General features: G+C 37.1%; 2 protein-coding genes and 1 long non-coding RNA gene across 4 annotated transcripts; 2 read left to right on the forward strand and 1 right to left on the reverse strand.

Annotated features, from left to right (window-relative positions):
* The first annotated feature begins 921 nt into the window (after positions 1-921).
* On the forward strand, positions 922-3373 carry LOC135072505 (pro-resilin-like). Of its 2 annotated transcripts, none has more exons than XM_063966446.1 (5): positions 922-1125; positions 1201-2028; positions 2109-2298; positions 2515-2550; positions 2707-3373. In XM_063966446.1, the coding sequence occupies exons 1-5, from the start codon at positions 1117-1119 to the stop codon at positions 3258-3260; spliced, it is 1617 nt and encodes a 538-aa protein (XP_063822516.1). In that variant the 5' UTR covers positions 922-1116; the 3' UTR covers positions 3261-3373. The 2 variants fall into 2 exon arrangements, with proteins under 2 accessions (XP_063822516.1, XP_063822517.1); XM_063966447.1 differs by having other exon boundaries at positions 2109-2157.
* A 57-nt stretch (positions 3374-3430) lies between these two features.
* On the reverse strand, positions 3431-9807 carry LOC135072506 (uncharacterized). Its single transcript, XM_063966448.1, has 6 exons — positions 9529-9807; positions 7350-7558; positions 6052-6187; positions 4738-5003; positions 4336-4435; positions 3431-4183 (listed from the first exon to the last, which is right to left on the reverse strand). Exons 1-6 carry the CDS (start codon positions 9575-9577, stop codon positions 4113-4115), a joined length of 831 nt encoding a protein of 276 aa, XP_063822518.1. The 5' UTR covers positions 9578-9807; the 3' UTR covers positions 3431-4112.
* Positions 9808-10739: 932 nt separating this feature from the next.
* On the forward strand, positions 10740-11843 carry LOC135072917 (uncharacterized). The gene is made up of 2 exons (XR_010257517.1): positions 10740-11372; positions 11734-11843. It is a non-coding gene; the product is annotated as an uncharacterized LOC135072917 (long non-coding RNA).
* Positions 11844-16223: the final 4380 nt, after the last annotated feature.

Raw genomic sequence — 16223 nt, forward strand, 5'->3', positions numbered from 1 at the left:
TGATGACATTGACCAATTGACAATAGTTTTTTTCATTTTATAAGAAATAATAATGGCAGGTGGAACCAACAAGAAGGTTTTAGTTTATCAATCATAATAATCTTCTTGACAAGATAAATCGTCAAACAACTTTGATCTGAATAATTTTGAACTTTACTGACGAACAGTTAAAGATTATTTTCTCTAACTCGAGATTATTCTGTAACATAGTTTCAAAAGGTAATATGTGCTCGCGATTCGTTGAAGGAATCAATTTGAAAACTGACGAACCTTTTCATTCCGTGACTGTACAATCATAATAAATAATAAAACCGAAAGATTGCCAAACTGAATGTTTTACGTTGTGATTTTTAAAGCAAGAATTAATAAAACCTATTACATTTGGCAGCCCTATGCAGCCGGCGTTGTTTACGGGTGGCATCCGCGAGGTTGCGCCACTCGCACACGCTCGCACGACTCTAACTAGCGGTGGCTGGCACAGATCGCAGCACGTATGGACAGATTAGAGAGATGGGACCTCAATGAGATCACACATTGTATGTTCTTCTTATAATACACTACAATCGTTTTTGATGCAACGCACTGTGTGTTTCCTCGTATACATGTTTTTCAAAATGGTCTTCTTTGACAATCAATATGAAAGTTAGGTAGGTAGATACAATGACTCAAGCTCACCAAGATCGCTGATAAATACATCTTTAATTAAACTACAATTCTATATCGTGTAAGTACTAATTTTCTTGCTTATTTCAATTAAGTATTCTATTCAGCTATAAGAGGCGTTTTAAAACATGCTATTATATAATTTAAAAGTCTCTTGAAATCCCCATTTTCCGATATTGGTGTCACAACGTGTTAATTGTGAGCCATGTGCAGCAATATTAGCTCAAATAAACAGATTCAGTTCGCCGGCAGATGCACGAAATTAAAAGCAAAGACACGACACGCGTGCACCGCTTGCATTACACTAGGATCACGCTCCCCGGCACCATCCCGGCTATATAAACGCGGCCAACAGAAATTTAATCTATTCAAAAGCTAAACCTTAATAAAGGAACACCATCCTCTAGAAATATCAATAATTCCATTTAGGATATTTATGCAATACACTTTGCGATGATTTTAGTAAGTTTTTTTTAACACAATTATCTATAAAACGGCGAAACTTTTGCAATTCATTAATAACTACTTATTTCACAGCACATACTCTGGTTGAGCGCCCTTGCGTGGTCGATGAGCAAATGTGAACCACCAGTGAACAGTTATCTACCTCCAAATGCTGGAAACGGCGGTCGACCCTCATCAGAGTACGGCCCACCTGGCAGAAACGGAGTGGGTGGAGGCTCATCAGGCCCAGGCGGAGTAGGCCGGCCCAGTGGAGGAAATAACCTAAATCAACCTCAAGATTCATACTTCCCACCAGGACAGTCCGGGAGTTCTCCGGATACGCAGTATGGCCCTCCTTCAGGGCGGGGAAATCAAGGTCCGCAAAGGCCTCAGTTCGGTTCTCCCTCCCAAAATGGTCAAAATGGTTTTGGCCAAGGAAACGGAGGCAATGTACCTAGTTCGGAATATGGAACTCCCGGTCAGAATAATCGCCCAGGCTCTTCTCGACAGCCTTCTGGCCAAACGCCTTTCGGAGGTGATAATCAACCTCAGTCATCATACGGTCCTCCTAACGGCAATCAAGGTTTTAATAACCCATCATCTGGAAGAGGCAACGGAGGCCCTGGATCAAATAATGGAAGGCAAGGTCAACGTCCTGAAAGTTCTTATGGCCCGCCCCCCACAGGTGGTTTTCAGGCACCAGGCAGCGGCCCCAGTAGCCGTCTTGATTCTCAAATGCCGGGATCGTCATATTTGAGTCCGGGTTCTGATTCTTCTTCTGGTGGGTTTGGGGGCAGGCAACAATCTGGTGGTATACCGTCATCCTCGTATGGCACCCCTGGTTTTGGTGGTAGTGGAGCGGGTGGGAGAGGATTTGGTAGTGGCAACCAAGGTTCTGATTTTGGCGGTGATGAGTCTGACGTAAGTAATTTAACCGTTATATTAAATTAAATATGAATAATGACTATTTACAGTTGATTTACTTACTGTTTCTGCTGCAGGAGCCGGCTAAATACGAGTTTAGCTATGACGTGGACGACCCGCAGACAGGTACTAAATTTCATCATTCAGAACAACGTGACGGTGACGTGGCCACAGGGGAGTATAATGTAGAGCTGCCCGATGGTAGGAAGCAGGTTGTCGAGTACGAGGCGGGGCTGCAAGGATACAAGCCTCAGATACGCTACGAGGGTTGGTTCTTTACTTGATATTGGTCAGCGCGTTCGACTTCGCATTCGATGACTTTTAAATCTGGTTTGAGTTGATTTTCCACTGTATTTCGTGTCTTCCTGCTATCATGTAACATTGCTAATAAATTCAATTTGCAATGAGATTTGCAACCATGTGATATTGGTGTATATTGTTTATGAAAATGTATGTTGCTAACCAATTTCATTTTGTTGTTAGGTGGAAGCGGAGGCGCAGGGTCCGGTTTTGGTTCGGGTTGGTATCCTAAATAACTTGAACTAGGTACTTATCTCTATACATTAAAACATTTGCAAGGTCTATTTAGACTCTTGTTCCATTGTGTAATAAATAAACACATTATTTAATCTATTGCCATATTCTAAAACTTTTCTCTTTCATTTTATTACGCAGGTGGTAGTCGGGGACCTCAAGGTGGTCAAGGTGGTGGTGGTCAAGGATACCCACGTGGTGGTCCTGGCGAAAGCTTCCAAGGCGGCAACAATGATATCGGCTACTCTCAAGGGGGGCCTGGTCAAGCTGGCAGACCTAGCCGTTTCGAGCAGGCTAACGACTTCGACCAGGGCAGTTCAGCTCAGCTGCGAGGCCAAGAATCCATGGGGTACCCTAGAGGAGGACCCGGTAATGGAGGGAATGGACAGGGCTCTCGTGGATACCCCGGAGGCGAAGGTGGCCAGGACCAATCATTTGGACGACCTGGTAGCAATGGATTAGAGAGTTTCAATGGATCGCAAGACGGTGAGGCTGGATATCCAAGTGGGAGACCTCAAGGGGGAGATAGGAATCGGCCTCAAGGTAATGGAAGAGGTTTCCCAGGGGGTCAGGGAGGTGGTGGCGGCTATCCAAGCGGTGGGCCTCAGGGAGGCCGCGGCCCTGGTGGGTCCGGCGGGGACGATGATGGTTACCCCAGCGGTGGACCAAGTGGGCCAAGGGGCTCTGGATACTAAGGCTAAGAAACGATTCAATGGCATGCTTACTGATAAGACACGAACGCTATAACTGATAGTAATGAGATTATTGTAAATATACATAAGCAAATAAATAATTTTATTTAAATGTATTTACTTGTTTTATTTCTCTCCATATTATGTAATTATTTATCAAATAAGGTATTATTTCACACGAGCTAAATATAAAAAATAACAATGTTTTACTACAGTATTTTTGGTTCCGTAAACACAATTATAAAATATCACCAGTTTAATAATACTTAATAATTAAATGCTTCTAAAAATAAATCCGTTAAACACAGTAACAAATTCAGTATACAATTTTCTAAGTTATATTTATCTATTTAACAAATGCCCTATTTACTCAAATAAAATGCATTTTTGACTAGTTTGTACGTAAAGTCATCAACATTAGTCCACACTATTACCTTAGTAGGTAGTCCTACTGGCGGTAAAAAAACATTTAACTCATACTCGTACCCTAGGTAGGTATTATGAGGACCTTCTTAAATCCGGTGGGGACTACATTGTCTTTGCAATCTTATTTAATAACAACAAAAAGCGTAACACGAAAATGCATATACGTTAAATGTAACAATAACATGTTTATGAATGCAGAACGTTTTTAAAAAAAATATCGTCTTCATAAATAAAATCCATAAGCTGTATCAAGTAAATAGAATTAACTGGAATAGGCCTCAGCGTCTACGTTATTTCACGTTATAAACAACGAAGTGTTATAGTGAATATGATATTTTGATAAATAATATACGAGTATAAGCATAATCCTAAATATCATATGAAACACTGTGGCACCATAATTCGTAGTAGGTCTTTACTTATTTTAAACTAAATATTCATTAACACTAGCAATAAATGGAGAAACCACTGGAGTAAAATTGTAGTTGAAGCAATCTCACCTGAAAGAAATAATACATAAAATATTAATTCACAGGATTTTCATTCGACAGATGGAAAAAAATTAGAGTGCTTTTAACACAGTCTTGTCTCTTCTTATCACTTTTTAAAATTAATAAATGAATAATATTCTTTTATACTTTTCTTAATTTACCTCTATTTTTTTGTGCTGTGGTGGTATTTTTCCGGAGGTTTGGGTCGTAAAAAGTGTGATGCGTCTCCTGAAGATACAGCGGCGGTATTGTTGCTTGGCACTGTAACAAATTGTTACAACTGCAATTTATTCTAAAGGGACTAGGCTCTAGTAAGAGCCTTTACTAAGATTCATAATAATGGATAAAACATGCATATAGATATTTATTCACAGAAATAAATACCGCATTAAGGTCATCCATGACTTCGTGCACAAATGCATTTGTAAAATGTCCAAGGATATTTATTATTATATGTATTACTATTCCAATATCATTTTAATTGTAACCTAGCAGAATTCGAACCCGCGATCGCTATTACTATCAAGTTAAGGGTCATTAATTAAAAAAATACACACGATTACCTTTAATGTCATAGCTCCTTGCTCAAAGTGGCTCTCCAGTGCCTGAAATTTGAGTCTTAACTTCGCTTGGTAGGTGTGCGGCATGTTCGTCGGTAACACCAGGTAGGGTCCAAGCAAGTAGTTACTAGGAGCTGGTCTGCCATTGATGAACCACTTGAATTGGGCCTCGGGCCGCGATGGCGTAGTAGTACAGTTGACATCCACGTAGCTTCCACTGTGGTATTCTGTTTTCAGACCGTCTACTTTGGGACCAGTTTTCGGCAAGACTGAAAACATTTTAAGCTTTTATTTTAGCAGAATTGAGAATACCAAAATGTATTTATATTTCTGATAATTAAAAATATTCAAGTCAAAGAATATTCGCATAGTGTTGTTGGGCGATGATGATGATACAGATACACATGAATCAGATCTAGAATGTAGCTAATTAAATTCAGTAGGTATTATTGGGTCTCTCTGTTGATGTTCTTTCCGCAAACATCTCTCCGCCCCAGATAGTTTCTTTTAATACAAGTTTCGTATCCTAATAAGGATCATCTGAGTAATGTTACAAAACTTCAATCAATAACAATCTATTTAATAATGTGCCATCAGAAAACAGACACATTTGATGGGAACTGGTATTTCATAATTTTACGATACTGCGTTACTTTGTTGTAACTACACGCATTATTTGTACAGAAATTCCTCTCATTACAGTTCTTAACATTGTAGCAAGTAGCGGTATACATTAGATACCAGTTAGATAGAGACGGTACATGAAGCTAAACACTGTAATTAAATCAAAGATGCAAATGATGAAATGCTTCCTTCTTATGTAGAGACATGAACAATAAATGAATAAAATAATCTACGATGACTTGGATTAGGTGGGAAACGAATATACTTAAACAGCATCAACATCAAAATAAAGCTGAGACCTAACATATCAATACTTTCAAACTATTTTAAATGAGAATCGTCCATAACTGCTGAACATAGGTCTCCCAGGTCGTCGGTCCACCTCACGCTGACGCTGCGTTTTCCGGTACGTGGCTTCCACTCCAAAACCTTCCTGCCCCATCGGCCGTCAGTTCTGCGTACTATGTGCCCTGCCCATTGCCACATTAGCTTGCTAGTCCGTCGGGCTATGTCAGCGACTTTAGTTCGTTCACAGATCTCCTCATTTCTGATTCGGTCTCGTAGAGAAACACCGAGCATAGCCCTTTCCATGGCACGCTGTGCAATTTTGAGCTTTTTTATGAGGCCTACAGTGAGAGGCCACGTTTCATTTTAAATGAGAATGACTTATTAAATAAAATATGTAGTGCTTACGGTCGACAGTGACGCGCTTGTCCCGGGAAGCGGTGGGGAAGTCCGGGGCCTCTCCGTACACGCTGCACTGGTACACCCCGGACGAGTTGCGCGTCAAGTGCTTCAGCGCGACCGTGTTCAAGGAGGAGCGGTTCAGCTGAAAGATTTTTAATAAAAAAACCTTAGAGTAAGTAGAACATTGTTTATTTGGCACACAATAGAACATAATACATACATAAATGACCAAAAACAAACCTTATCCCAATTAAATTAAAATAGCTTTGAGTGCCCTGTGCCAAAAAGGTCCCTGGCTCAGTATTAGTCGTGACATTAAAGGCGCCACGACACGACACTGGTTTTCAGCAAGGACCTTTGGGGCACTGGCCCTTAAATTCTTTACACCAATATTCTCAATTGGATTATTCGCTTGCGCGGGGCGAGCAACATGTGTTTGTAACCGCAAAAAGCCCGAGCATGCATCGACCCGTGAAGCAAATTTAATTTAGGAGGTATTTTTGAAATACATGGCTAGCATGGGGAGGGTAACCCAATCCTCCATTTACCTCTGGTAACTAGAAACAGTTGTTCTCCTATAGGTCATTTACCTGATGATTATGATGACAATGGTTTATGAATGTAACTTATTGGAGCGAAATATATTTTTTTCCTCTTTAGCGAATACAACCAACGCAGAATATGACACTTTACTACTTACGTACCCTAACAAATGTTGATCATAAGTTATAACAAAATCAGTCTAAATAGCTAAACAATAAGCTCTACCTATTTATATAACCTACTTCATAAACCAGGTTTATAGTGACACAATCAGCGTGACGCCACGAAATATCCGTCAGACTCGTGAATGATACGAAAATAAACAAAACTTTTGAACATATGGCACTGCGGTGGCATCATCTCTACCTTTGACTAACTGAGTTTGCATCTGGAATAGATAAAATACTTGGAAATTTTGACAGGTTTCTTACCATGAACTCACCATTAGTAGGGCAAGCGAAAAGTAGCGTGGCAATTTATAAATAGTTTCAGTAAATAAGGAAAATAAACAATATTCTTTGGCACTTTTTCAATGCACATGTTTTTCAATTAAATTACAAGATACATTTTACCACAGCAGTATCTAGTTTCGCCATGTCTGGTGCAATCAAAAATTAATACTAAGGCTGAGTTGCACCATCTAATTTTGACCGTAACTTTAACGATAACCGGTGTTTTTTCTATGGAGTTTGACAGATTTTTGACGTTCGTCAAAGTTAAAGTAAGATGGTGCAACCCAGCCTAAAAGTTTTTAAACTTACATCAACCACAACTCCTGGAACGAAGAACGACCTCATCTGCGGGACTGCCTGAGGCATGTACCGGTAGAACTCCTTGCCGTCCTTGGACCATTTGAGTGAGTACAGCGCGACGGGTCCCAAGTCGAAGACACAGCCTAGGAGCGCGTCACCACCTTCTGCTAAGTGCGCGCCTACGCGAAGCTCTACGATACGCACACTATCTACATCACCTGAAAAGTAGATAATAAGCAATCTTACACCCATTATCTTGTCTATAAAGAGTTTGTTTCGAATTGACAATTCAGCACCTATTTGTAGTTTACAACACACTAAACTAGGCCTAGGTGTTTTTCCAAAATGGGATATAATAAAAGACACTTCAGGTGGAAATTAACTTTAAGGGCATGTGATAAGTTATTATAATTGACCTGTAGGTACTCGTAGTGGTTGTAGGTTGTACAAGATCTTTTTTTACGTGAGGAAATAGATGAATGGGATTAATTTATGCATCTGTTTACTCAGTTAAAAAAAATTCTTATTTAGGTAATGTATTTGAGACAGTAAGGTCCTATTACGTTGTATTACTACGGTCGTATAAACCAAGTTCTCATACATCTCATAAATACGTGCTAAAACTTTTAGATGATACCGAAAACATATGAAAAACATTTTTTTATGGCATTTCGCGTTTCGAAAGCCCTGTCATTGAAATAAATCTGATTTCAGTTTGTTCTAAATCACGATTTACAGGCAATAAAACGTGAGGCGATTGTCAAAAGGCGGCTGATCTCGGAGGAGTGGTGGTCCTTCGCATGCGGAGCGCGTCGCCGCAACAGAATGTTTATGTGCTGAAACAAAGTGCCTCTTGTCTTCCACTTTCAGAATCAACGTTATGTTATGCCGTTTACGTATACGTGACTATCCAGATAGATCAGCTAGATAATACCCTATAGTTATTATAGGTCCTGCCCATTTAGTAATTTAAGTATTATAAAACACATAGATCGCTTTTTAATTTAAGAATAATTGACCTCAATAATGTGGTGAATGATTATCTTCAAAAGCTATAAACCATCTATACTCACAAATATATTATACGTGACTGTATTCGGACTTACTAAAGGCATTAATTTTGGGAAATCAACAGCTCTACATTGCATAATTGCATACCTACCCATTAAAAAAATTACATAGTACCTCTGTATGCACACAATTCAGTTTAATGTCAAAAACATTTAGTGAAGGTAGGTACGAGTACATATATGAAGGTAGTCTATCTATCTATATGAAAAACTTAAATAAAAAATGAAAATTTTAAATTTCCAGACTTAGTGGTTTACCACGAACCAATCTATTTCGAGACTACTCCAGACATTTTACAAGTATTGTTAGACTGAAGTAGCATAGCGCAAGTCTTAGTTCAAATAAATAATTAACTTTTAAAAAAAATAAAACCGACTTCAAATGCGTGAACACAAAAAAAACTAAAAATTGAAAATATTGCGTATAAAAAAGTTCATCCCCAATTTTCCACCCTTGGGGGTGAAATATTTTCTTCAAATTCGCATGAAACCACCCTTTTGATAATACCTATTCAACAAAAAAATCATCGTTCAAATTGATTTATAATCGGCGGAGATATTGCGTATAAAAAAGTTCATCCCCAATTTTCCACCCTTGGGGGTTGTTTTTTCTTTTATTAAATTTAAATGGGACCACCCTTGAGGTATTACCTATACGCAGAAAAAAGATTTGTTCAAATCGGTTCATAATTGGCGGAGTTATCGCGTAACAAACATAGAAAAAAAAAAAACATACGGGTCGAATTGAGAACCTCCTCCTTTTTTTTGAAGTCGGTTGAAAAGGTTCACAGCCACGTTTAGAGTCATAGAGAAATGGTTCATCGATATTTTTACGTCGCGTATCGCGTTCAACGAACGTGTATTTTAGCAATTCCAGCAGTTAACTTTTTGACTTTTTTCTTGTGGCCGATACTCGTACTGATAAAGATTTATAAGTAAACTTATCAAGAATCATGTAATTTAATGGAATATTCTGTAGAATTCAAAATATAAAACGGATAACCTGTAAACTATTTGACCTGTAAGATAAGAAAACACAATCACGAGTAATTCAATGAGACTATGCTAATCCTAATTTTCGATTATGGCTAAATAGATTCCATGTTAAGTCTATTTACCTTGCATCCACATAAAAAACATAACGAATGGGAATATTGTGACCCGCATTTTAATTAGCACCACTAACACAACACACTGGTAAGAAAGTTCACGTACTTGTTCAAACTATCCTCATTATCACTGCACTGATACTAAGTAGGTAGATCCTAGTTTATAGCAATAAAAATATTATATAAATTAGGTCGATTAATAATCGCGTACTCTATGTAAATGTGCCGTTTGTGGCGGCATCAAAATAGTCCCGCAGAATTCCGGCGACGTTTCTAAATTTAAATGCCGCCGAGACTGTCACGCATGCGCACTGATTCCCGATAGGTATCAGAATTTTCGCGCTTTATTTCGTGTCATTGATTTTGTTTTAAATAATAAATCCTGGAACGGTTCAAGGTTTGATGTGTCAATATAAGTTTATCCTGCTGTAACATATTTTTTAATTATCTATGAATAATAATTATGAAGAGAAATCAAATAATAGAAATTATAAACATTATATTCACAATCACAATTTTCTTTAAACTCATGCAAGTGGATGCGGTGTAGTTATTGGCAAAATAAAAATGAATAAAAACAATACCGCTCATTAAGTGACACTTAATTATTACTACCTACTTACTCTCAAAACTTTCGTTTTCGTGCTTTTATTCATGTGATAACCTCTGGCGTACTGTGTAGAGACTACTAACTCAAAGCTACGCTTTCAATGGAAAAGAGGTGCTAAAATTTATCGCTAGATGCCACTACAGGAGTTCATTCCGCGAAATTGAATGTGAAAAGAATTAATTTTCGTAGACAAACTGTCTCTGTTACCTACATTGTCCACTTTGTGTCATAAAAGGTAAGTGTAATAAAAAGTAAGTAACTAGCTACACAAAACTGGAAGTGAACTTTTCTGATTAGCTGGACACAATCTCAGAGACGCTCCAGTTGTTGTCTTGTAACTGATATTGCCCCAGTTCGCTTCGAGGGTAATTAGCACATTAGCAATTCGTGGAGCACCTTTATTGTATTCTATTATTCGTTCTCTTATTAAGATTGCTAATCCATTCATGCTGACCTTTGCTTAAGGTAGCAACGAGTCTATAAAAAGATACAGGATTTAGTACGAATTCGAAGGAGGAAAACAGGATTGATCAAAGACGGTTTCAGAGAAATGCTTAGGCAAATAATAAATCTATTCAAAAATTAGGTTCAGGTACCTACTCGCGTGTGAGTATTTCTCAAAAAAAATGTACATTTTGAAAAAAAAAAGTGTGCTTTGAAACAGTTCAAAAGTTTTATATTTATAAATCATCACACAAAAAAAACACACACACAATTTTGAAGGATGAATATTAATCTTTAAGATAACGAAGAATTATAGCTATAATCCTACTTATTACCAAATATTTAGATATTTTAAAAATAGTCCTTTTTTACCTTTCATACAAAAATCTGTTTGCCACCCTAGCTTTTTCATGTGTTTTTGTTTCATAAAATGCGATACGTAACTAAATTATTGTAAATTTCTTTGTATTATCGTTCTACAGTAATCGCAGTTTCTGTATCAAATTGATTTTCTATGGGGTGTCATAATGAATTGGCAATTTAAAGCAAAAAAACAAAATGAGTCGCTCTCATTTACTATTTCGTTATTTACTCTTTAGTTACGATTTATTTCTACTTTCCCATGGTTTCTGAACAATTCCGTATTTATTTTACACGGACAACAATAGCTGCACTCTGAATGGCTGTTGGCCTGACGTCTCCGCCATAACATCTATCGCGAAAATTAGTGAAAACGTGTGTGTTTTGTGGGATTACTTTTTCGTAACAGGCAGTAAAATCAGCGATTTTATATAGAACGGTAAGTCTTCATTTAACCATTTTTTGTAATACGTGTGGTACGAACATTTAGTAAGCTTTTATATTTGCTGTAACAAATTTTATCAAAAAAATACTTGTTTCTGATCTCATTTTGTCTAATATTTCGTTACGTTTTTTACGAATTTCGTTACGTTACGAAAAAGTACAACATAATGCTGAGTGTATACTGTTATTACCTGACTAAGCATAGTAATATTCACTACTTAATTTATTTCAAAAAATATAGAGCGTTAATAACAAAAGGATTGGATACTATCTGCTTTACAGAAGTGCCACCAGTAAAAAAATATCAAATCATTTAGATTACGTTTTTATGTGATTACTTCTTTTGTTTTTTTTAGGAATGCCGCCAAAAACCAATGCCGAAAGGCAAAAAGCTTACAGAGAACGACTCAAAATGGATAAACATGATGGAACAAAAATAATTTTATTAAAATAGTATGAATGATTACTCCCTTATTTTATTTCTAACCCCTTAATATTACCCCGTATTTGGGTGCATACTTACAAATATTTCGAATTGAATAAATGAAGAGCATTCACAATATTTCGCCAATGTATAACAAGCCTTATGGCCTTACTATTTCGTTACTACTATTTCGTTACGTACATTTTTTTTGAGAAATACTCGTGTAGTTTCAGAGATGTTTAAATATCATTCTACATATAGTACCACTAGCAGAATAGCGGAGAAAATCTCAATTAATGTTAAGTTGCGGCGTGTATGGCACCGGTAACACGGCAAATAAGTCTATTTGCTAACATTTAATATTCGCTTCGGACCCGTGTTAATTAAGGCGGGTCGAATAGGACAGGGCCCGTGTGGTCCGGCTCCCACCCTTGGCGCGAGCCAAAAGAAACAAAACGCCGCGCGCCAGGGGCTTGCGTTTATTTTGCAATCGCGATAGTAGTGTAAATATTTTTAATATGTTTAAATTTCATTGTGTAGTCATCGTTAGGAGAATTAAAAAGAGGTGGGACATATAATTGAGAACTCATTACTCACCGTACAGTTTTCCACTTGGGGTTTCAAAGTTCTTAACAGCGGTGTTTCGCTTTGTGAAGTCTTGTTTCGATTTCTTACCTAGAGCAATATTTAATCCGACAGGTTGTTGTCCTGTCAATTCAGCAAAATTTTCGACTTTTGTCATTGTTTGGTCCAACATTAACTTTAATTAAAATCAAACTCTTCAAAAACTAAAAGTTACTTGAATACTAAATCAAATAAAAGTAAGTTGTATGGCTAAGTTCTAGGTTAAAATAAAACCCAGTAAAACGATTTGTCATCGACCTACCGAAAGGGCACATAAAGTATTCGAGAATGGAACTAAGTATGAATCAACTAGATGAATTGGACGTTCATGCTACTGAAATGGTCAATTTAACTGGACCGAAATTGCAACCTAGAACATAAAAAGTTTTTACGTAGAAACAAAAAGGTAAAGATTATTTCCTAAAAAATAATGCTAGTGTTTTTCATCTTACAAAAAGATTTAGTAAGTAGGTACTTAATATGTTAGTATAGTTTTCCTTCTTCTGCTCAAGCTTTTCCGACCACGTGTAGGCTTTCAGTTCATGCTCCATTGTCCAGTGTTGCCCTACTCAGACCCACTTATTTTTCTTTCTACAACATTTATCCTGAAATTAAGCTTACTTTAATATACCGATGTAACAACCATTAACCCAATAGGTGTACTTACTACAAAGCGTTCGTTCGTTCGTTTCAGCCGAAAGACGTCCACTGCTGGACAAAGGCCTTTCCCAAGGATTTCCACAAAGACCGGTCCTGCGCCGCTCGCATCCAAGCACCTCCCGCGACCTTCACCAGATCGTCGGTCCACGTTTTCCGGCTCGTGATCGCCACTCAAGAACTTTCCTGCCCCAGCGTACTGCCAATACCTACAAAGCGTATTAAAGAAAAAGATTAACGTTTGTGTTGTACCCAATCGGTAGTCGGCCCTCGGTCTACCTCCGCATTTGCTACTATGCAACATCGATATTGCATTCGGATACCGAACCGTTTGTTAACTCAAGCAACAAATACAAACAAGTACCTTTTATTTTTGTCGTTAAACGAAGCGGGTACTTGGGAAACCTCTTTCTTTTAAACGTGGCCTGAATAGCTGCTTACTAAAGACTCTATCCTATAAATACATTGACTTTTTAAGTTATGTTTTGATTGAACGAAGCTCAAACTAGACTCAAACTCAAGCATTCTCATAAAGCAAGTCTATATTGAATTTCAACTAGTCTAGGCATACTCGTAAAGCTAAGTTTAAGTAAATATCTAGTTTTGAACGTAGACCTACGTTAATTTAAAATACGATACTCAATATTAATGATTGAGATAGCTTTTCTCATAGCTCTCGTTCGCGTTGATTCTGGTTTGTTACAATTAAGTTCATAGTTAACTTTGAGTATATTTTCCAAAAATAAAAGCAGTCACTCGAGAATTAAGTATGTAGGTATGTACTTTTAAGTAATATAAGAATTGATTAATATCGGATCAGTGGAAGCAAACATTCCCTGTAAAACATATTGAATGTATTATTAAGTGAGTATTTTACTCTGAAAACGAAAGACAACGTATTTCATTCAATTCTTTTATTTTTTAGGTCATACCGAGTACCGAGTTCCTACTAACAATGTTACAGTGGAGATTTATAAATTCAAAAATCATTCATATCTTTTTCATGTTTGAGTGTACAGACTATGTTAAGCTTTACTCGGAAAATTGAGTTTCCGGCTTTAACCGACTGTAAAAAATACACAGTTTCGTTCTGTATGTATTCTCAACACAAATGTAGGTACATTCAATCATATCAATTTTCAGCATCGGAAAATGGAACCTTGCGGTTTTAACATTCCCCAATATTCGTTCTGCGGGTTCACAGGTTCATTATTTCCGCTGACCGATAAAAGTACAAATAAATCTCAATGAAGACACCTCGCGTTGGCTCGCAAATGAATGATTAAACGAATAGACTTTCTTCATTTGTTTTCACTTCGGATAGGACAATAGAGCTGTGGTCGTAGTGAGAAAAATTACGCTTCCCGTGGGAGGCAGCGCGAGTAAATCATCATTAAGGCGCGGCAGCGGGACAAGCCGCGTCTTTATAAAACATTCAACTTAATACGAACACGACCGCGACTCATGCTTGAATTACGATACTTTCTTGTTATGTGTTAACTTTCAGCCTATTTCATCATAGAGTTCTCCTTATAAGTCTGTTGAAAAAAAGTATTGTTATGTTTTAGTTATTGTAAGGTACGATTCATCGTTATCTTCTTTAATACCTAGTTTCCTTATTCCTACTCCTTCCAATTTTCATACTTTGATCCTAAGAAACAACCACCACGTAAAAAAATATTTGGAGCTACGATGTAAAAGATAGTAGAAGTAAATAAGTAGGTAGTAGCTGAGAAAATAAAGTGGATCAGATCAAGTAGGTAGATAATTAACTGGTATTCAAATATAAAAAAATAAGTTGTTTACGGCTGTGCCTTAAGTCTACTTCCTCATAAAGAATCTATTACATTATTTAAAAAATAACTCGGGAAAACACAAAGTATGTACAAGAAGAAAAGTCTCAGTGTTAAATCAGTTAAGATTTATGAAGCAATTACAAGCTAGCGAGCTTCTTCTAGACTCTACTATATTTATAAAACATCACAAATGCGGGGTTTCAAATGGTATAATAATATTTTCACATGATTGCTATTCATCGCGGCATTATTTTAACAATCTAAGTATTTTAACATTGCCTAAATAAGTCAGACTGAAATATTTATTGGCGTACCTACACAGAAATTTATGTTTCTATTATTAATTCAGGTTCTATCCACCATTTGGCTTTGAGTAGACACTCAACTTACAAACATCGTTACGGTTGATTCAGGTATATCATTCAGTTAGTTGAGAACTTTAAATGCACGACATTTATGAAACTGTCGACTAGCCGCAAACTTTTGTTAATCAGAATAGCGGTGAGGTGCCGGGTCAAACTAGTTTAGAATTTTCACCTCGGTTTATCCTCGACAGAGGTCGAAGTGGAAACATTGTCTAATTATTCAATTTACACAGGTTAATTGCCCGTGAGTATTGCGTCTTTAGATATAACGTCGGGCTATTTGGATACTGCACTCAAGTAGTGTTAGAGCATCTAAGCTGCGCCTATAAATTTCATAAAGCCTTGAGCACTTCTATCTTCAGAACTACTTCATCTCTAATCTTCATTAGGTTACCTAGTTATTTACAAAGTTTATAATAAGAATAAATTAGGAGAGTTCCAGTGTCAGTAATATTAGATTTCTTAGAATTGTTATTTGTTTTTTAGTAGTAAACATTCTGAAGAAGTAATAAAGGAATATAATTTGCAGAATATCTTATGCCTTTGATCATATCAAGTTGAATATACCTACATCATATAGTCAAAGTGGGGTAGTCTATTAAACAGAAGTTTCGAAGCTGAAAGCCTGGCAAAGTATTGAAGTTCAGCCGTAAAGTAGGTTTGTAATGAAACAATACGATGAACAAGAGTCATAGATATTCATTAATCTAGTTTCGCGGTCAATTTCGCTTCTAAACTTGCGTCCAGGGCGACGCTGTTTCGCTCAAAGTTTATTTTGTTCGGTTTTGGATACTACATTTTAATAAGTGTGTGGGCTTAGGTTACGCACACATACGGGATGAAAGACAGTGCTAATATTTATCTTACGTTACCCTTTCCGTTTCAACAATGCGAACTCGGAGGAATACACTCATTTTGTTTTAATAAAGTTGAGTAGGTATGTAACACAAAGATATTAAATATCTTACAGAGGCACGTTT

The sequence above is a fragment of the Ostrinia nubilalis genome, chromosome 6 (genome assembly GCF_963855985.1).
Source record: "Ostrinia nubilalis chromosome 6, ilOstNubi1.1, whole genome shotgun sequence".
In the NCBI taxonomy this organism is placed as follows: Eukaryota; Metazoa; Arthropoda; class Insecta; order Lepidoptera; family Crambidae; genus Ostrinia; species Ostrinia nubilalis.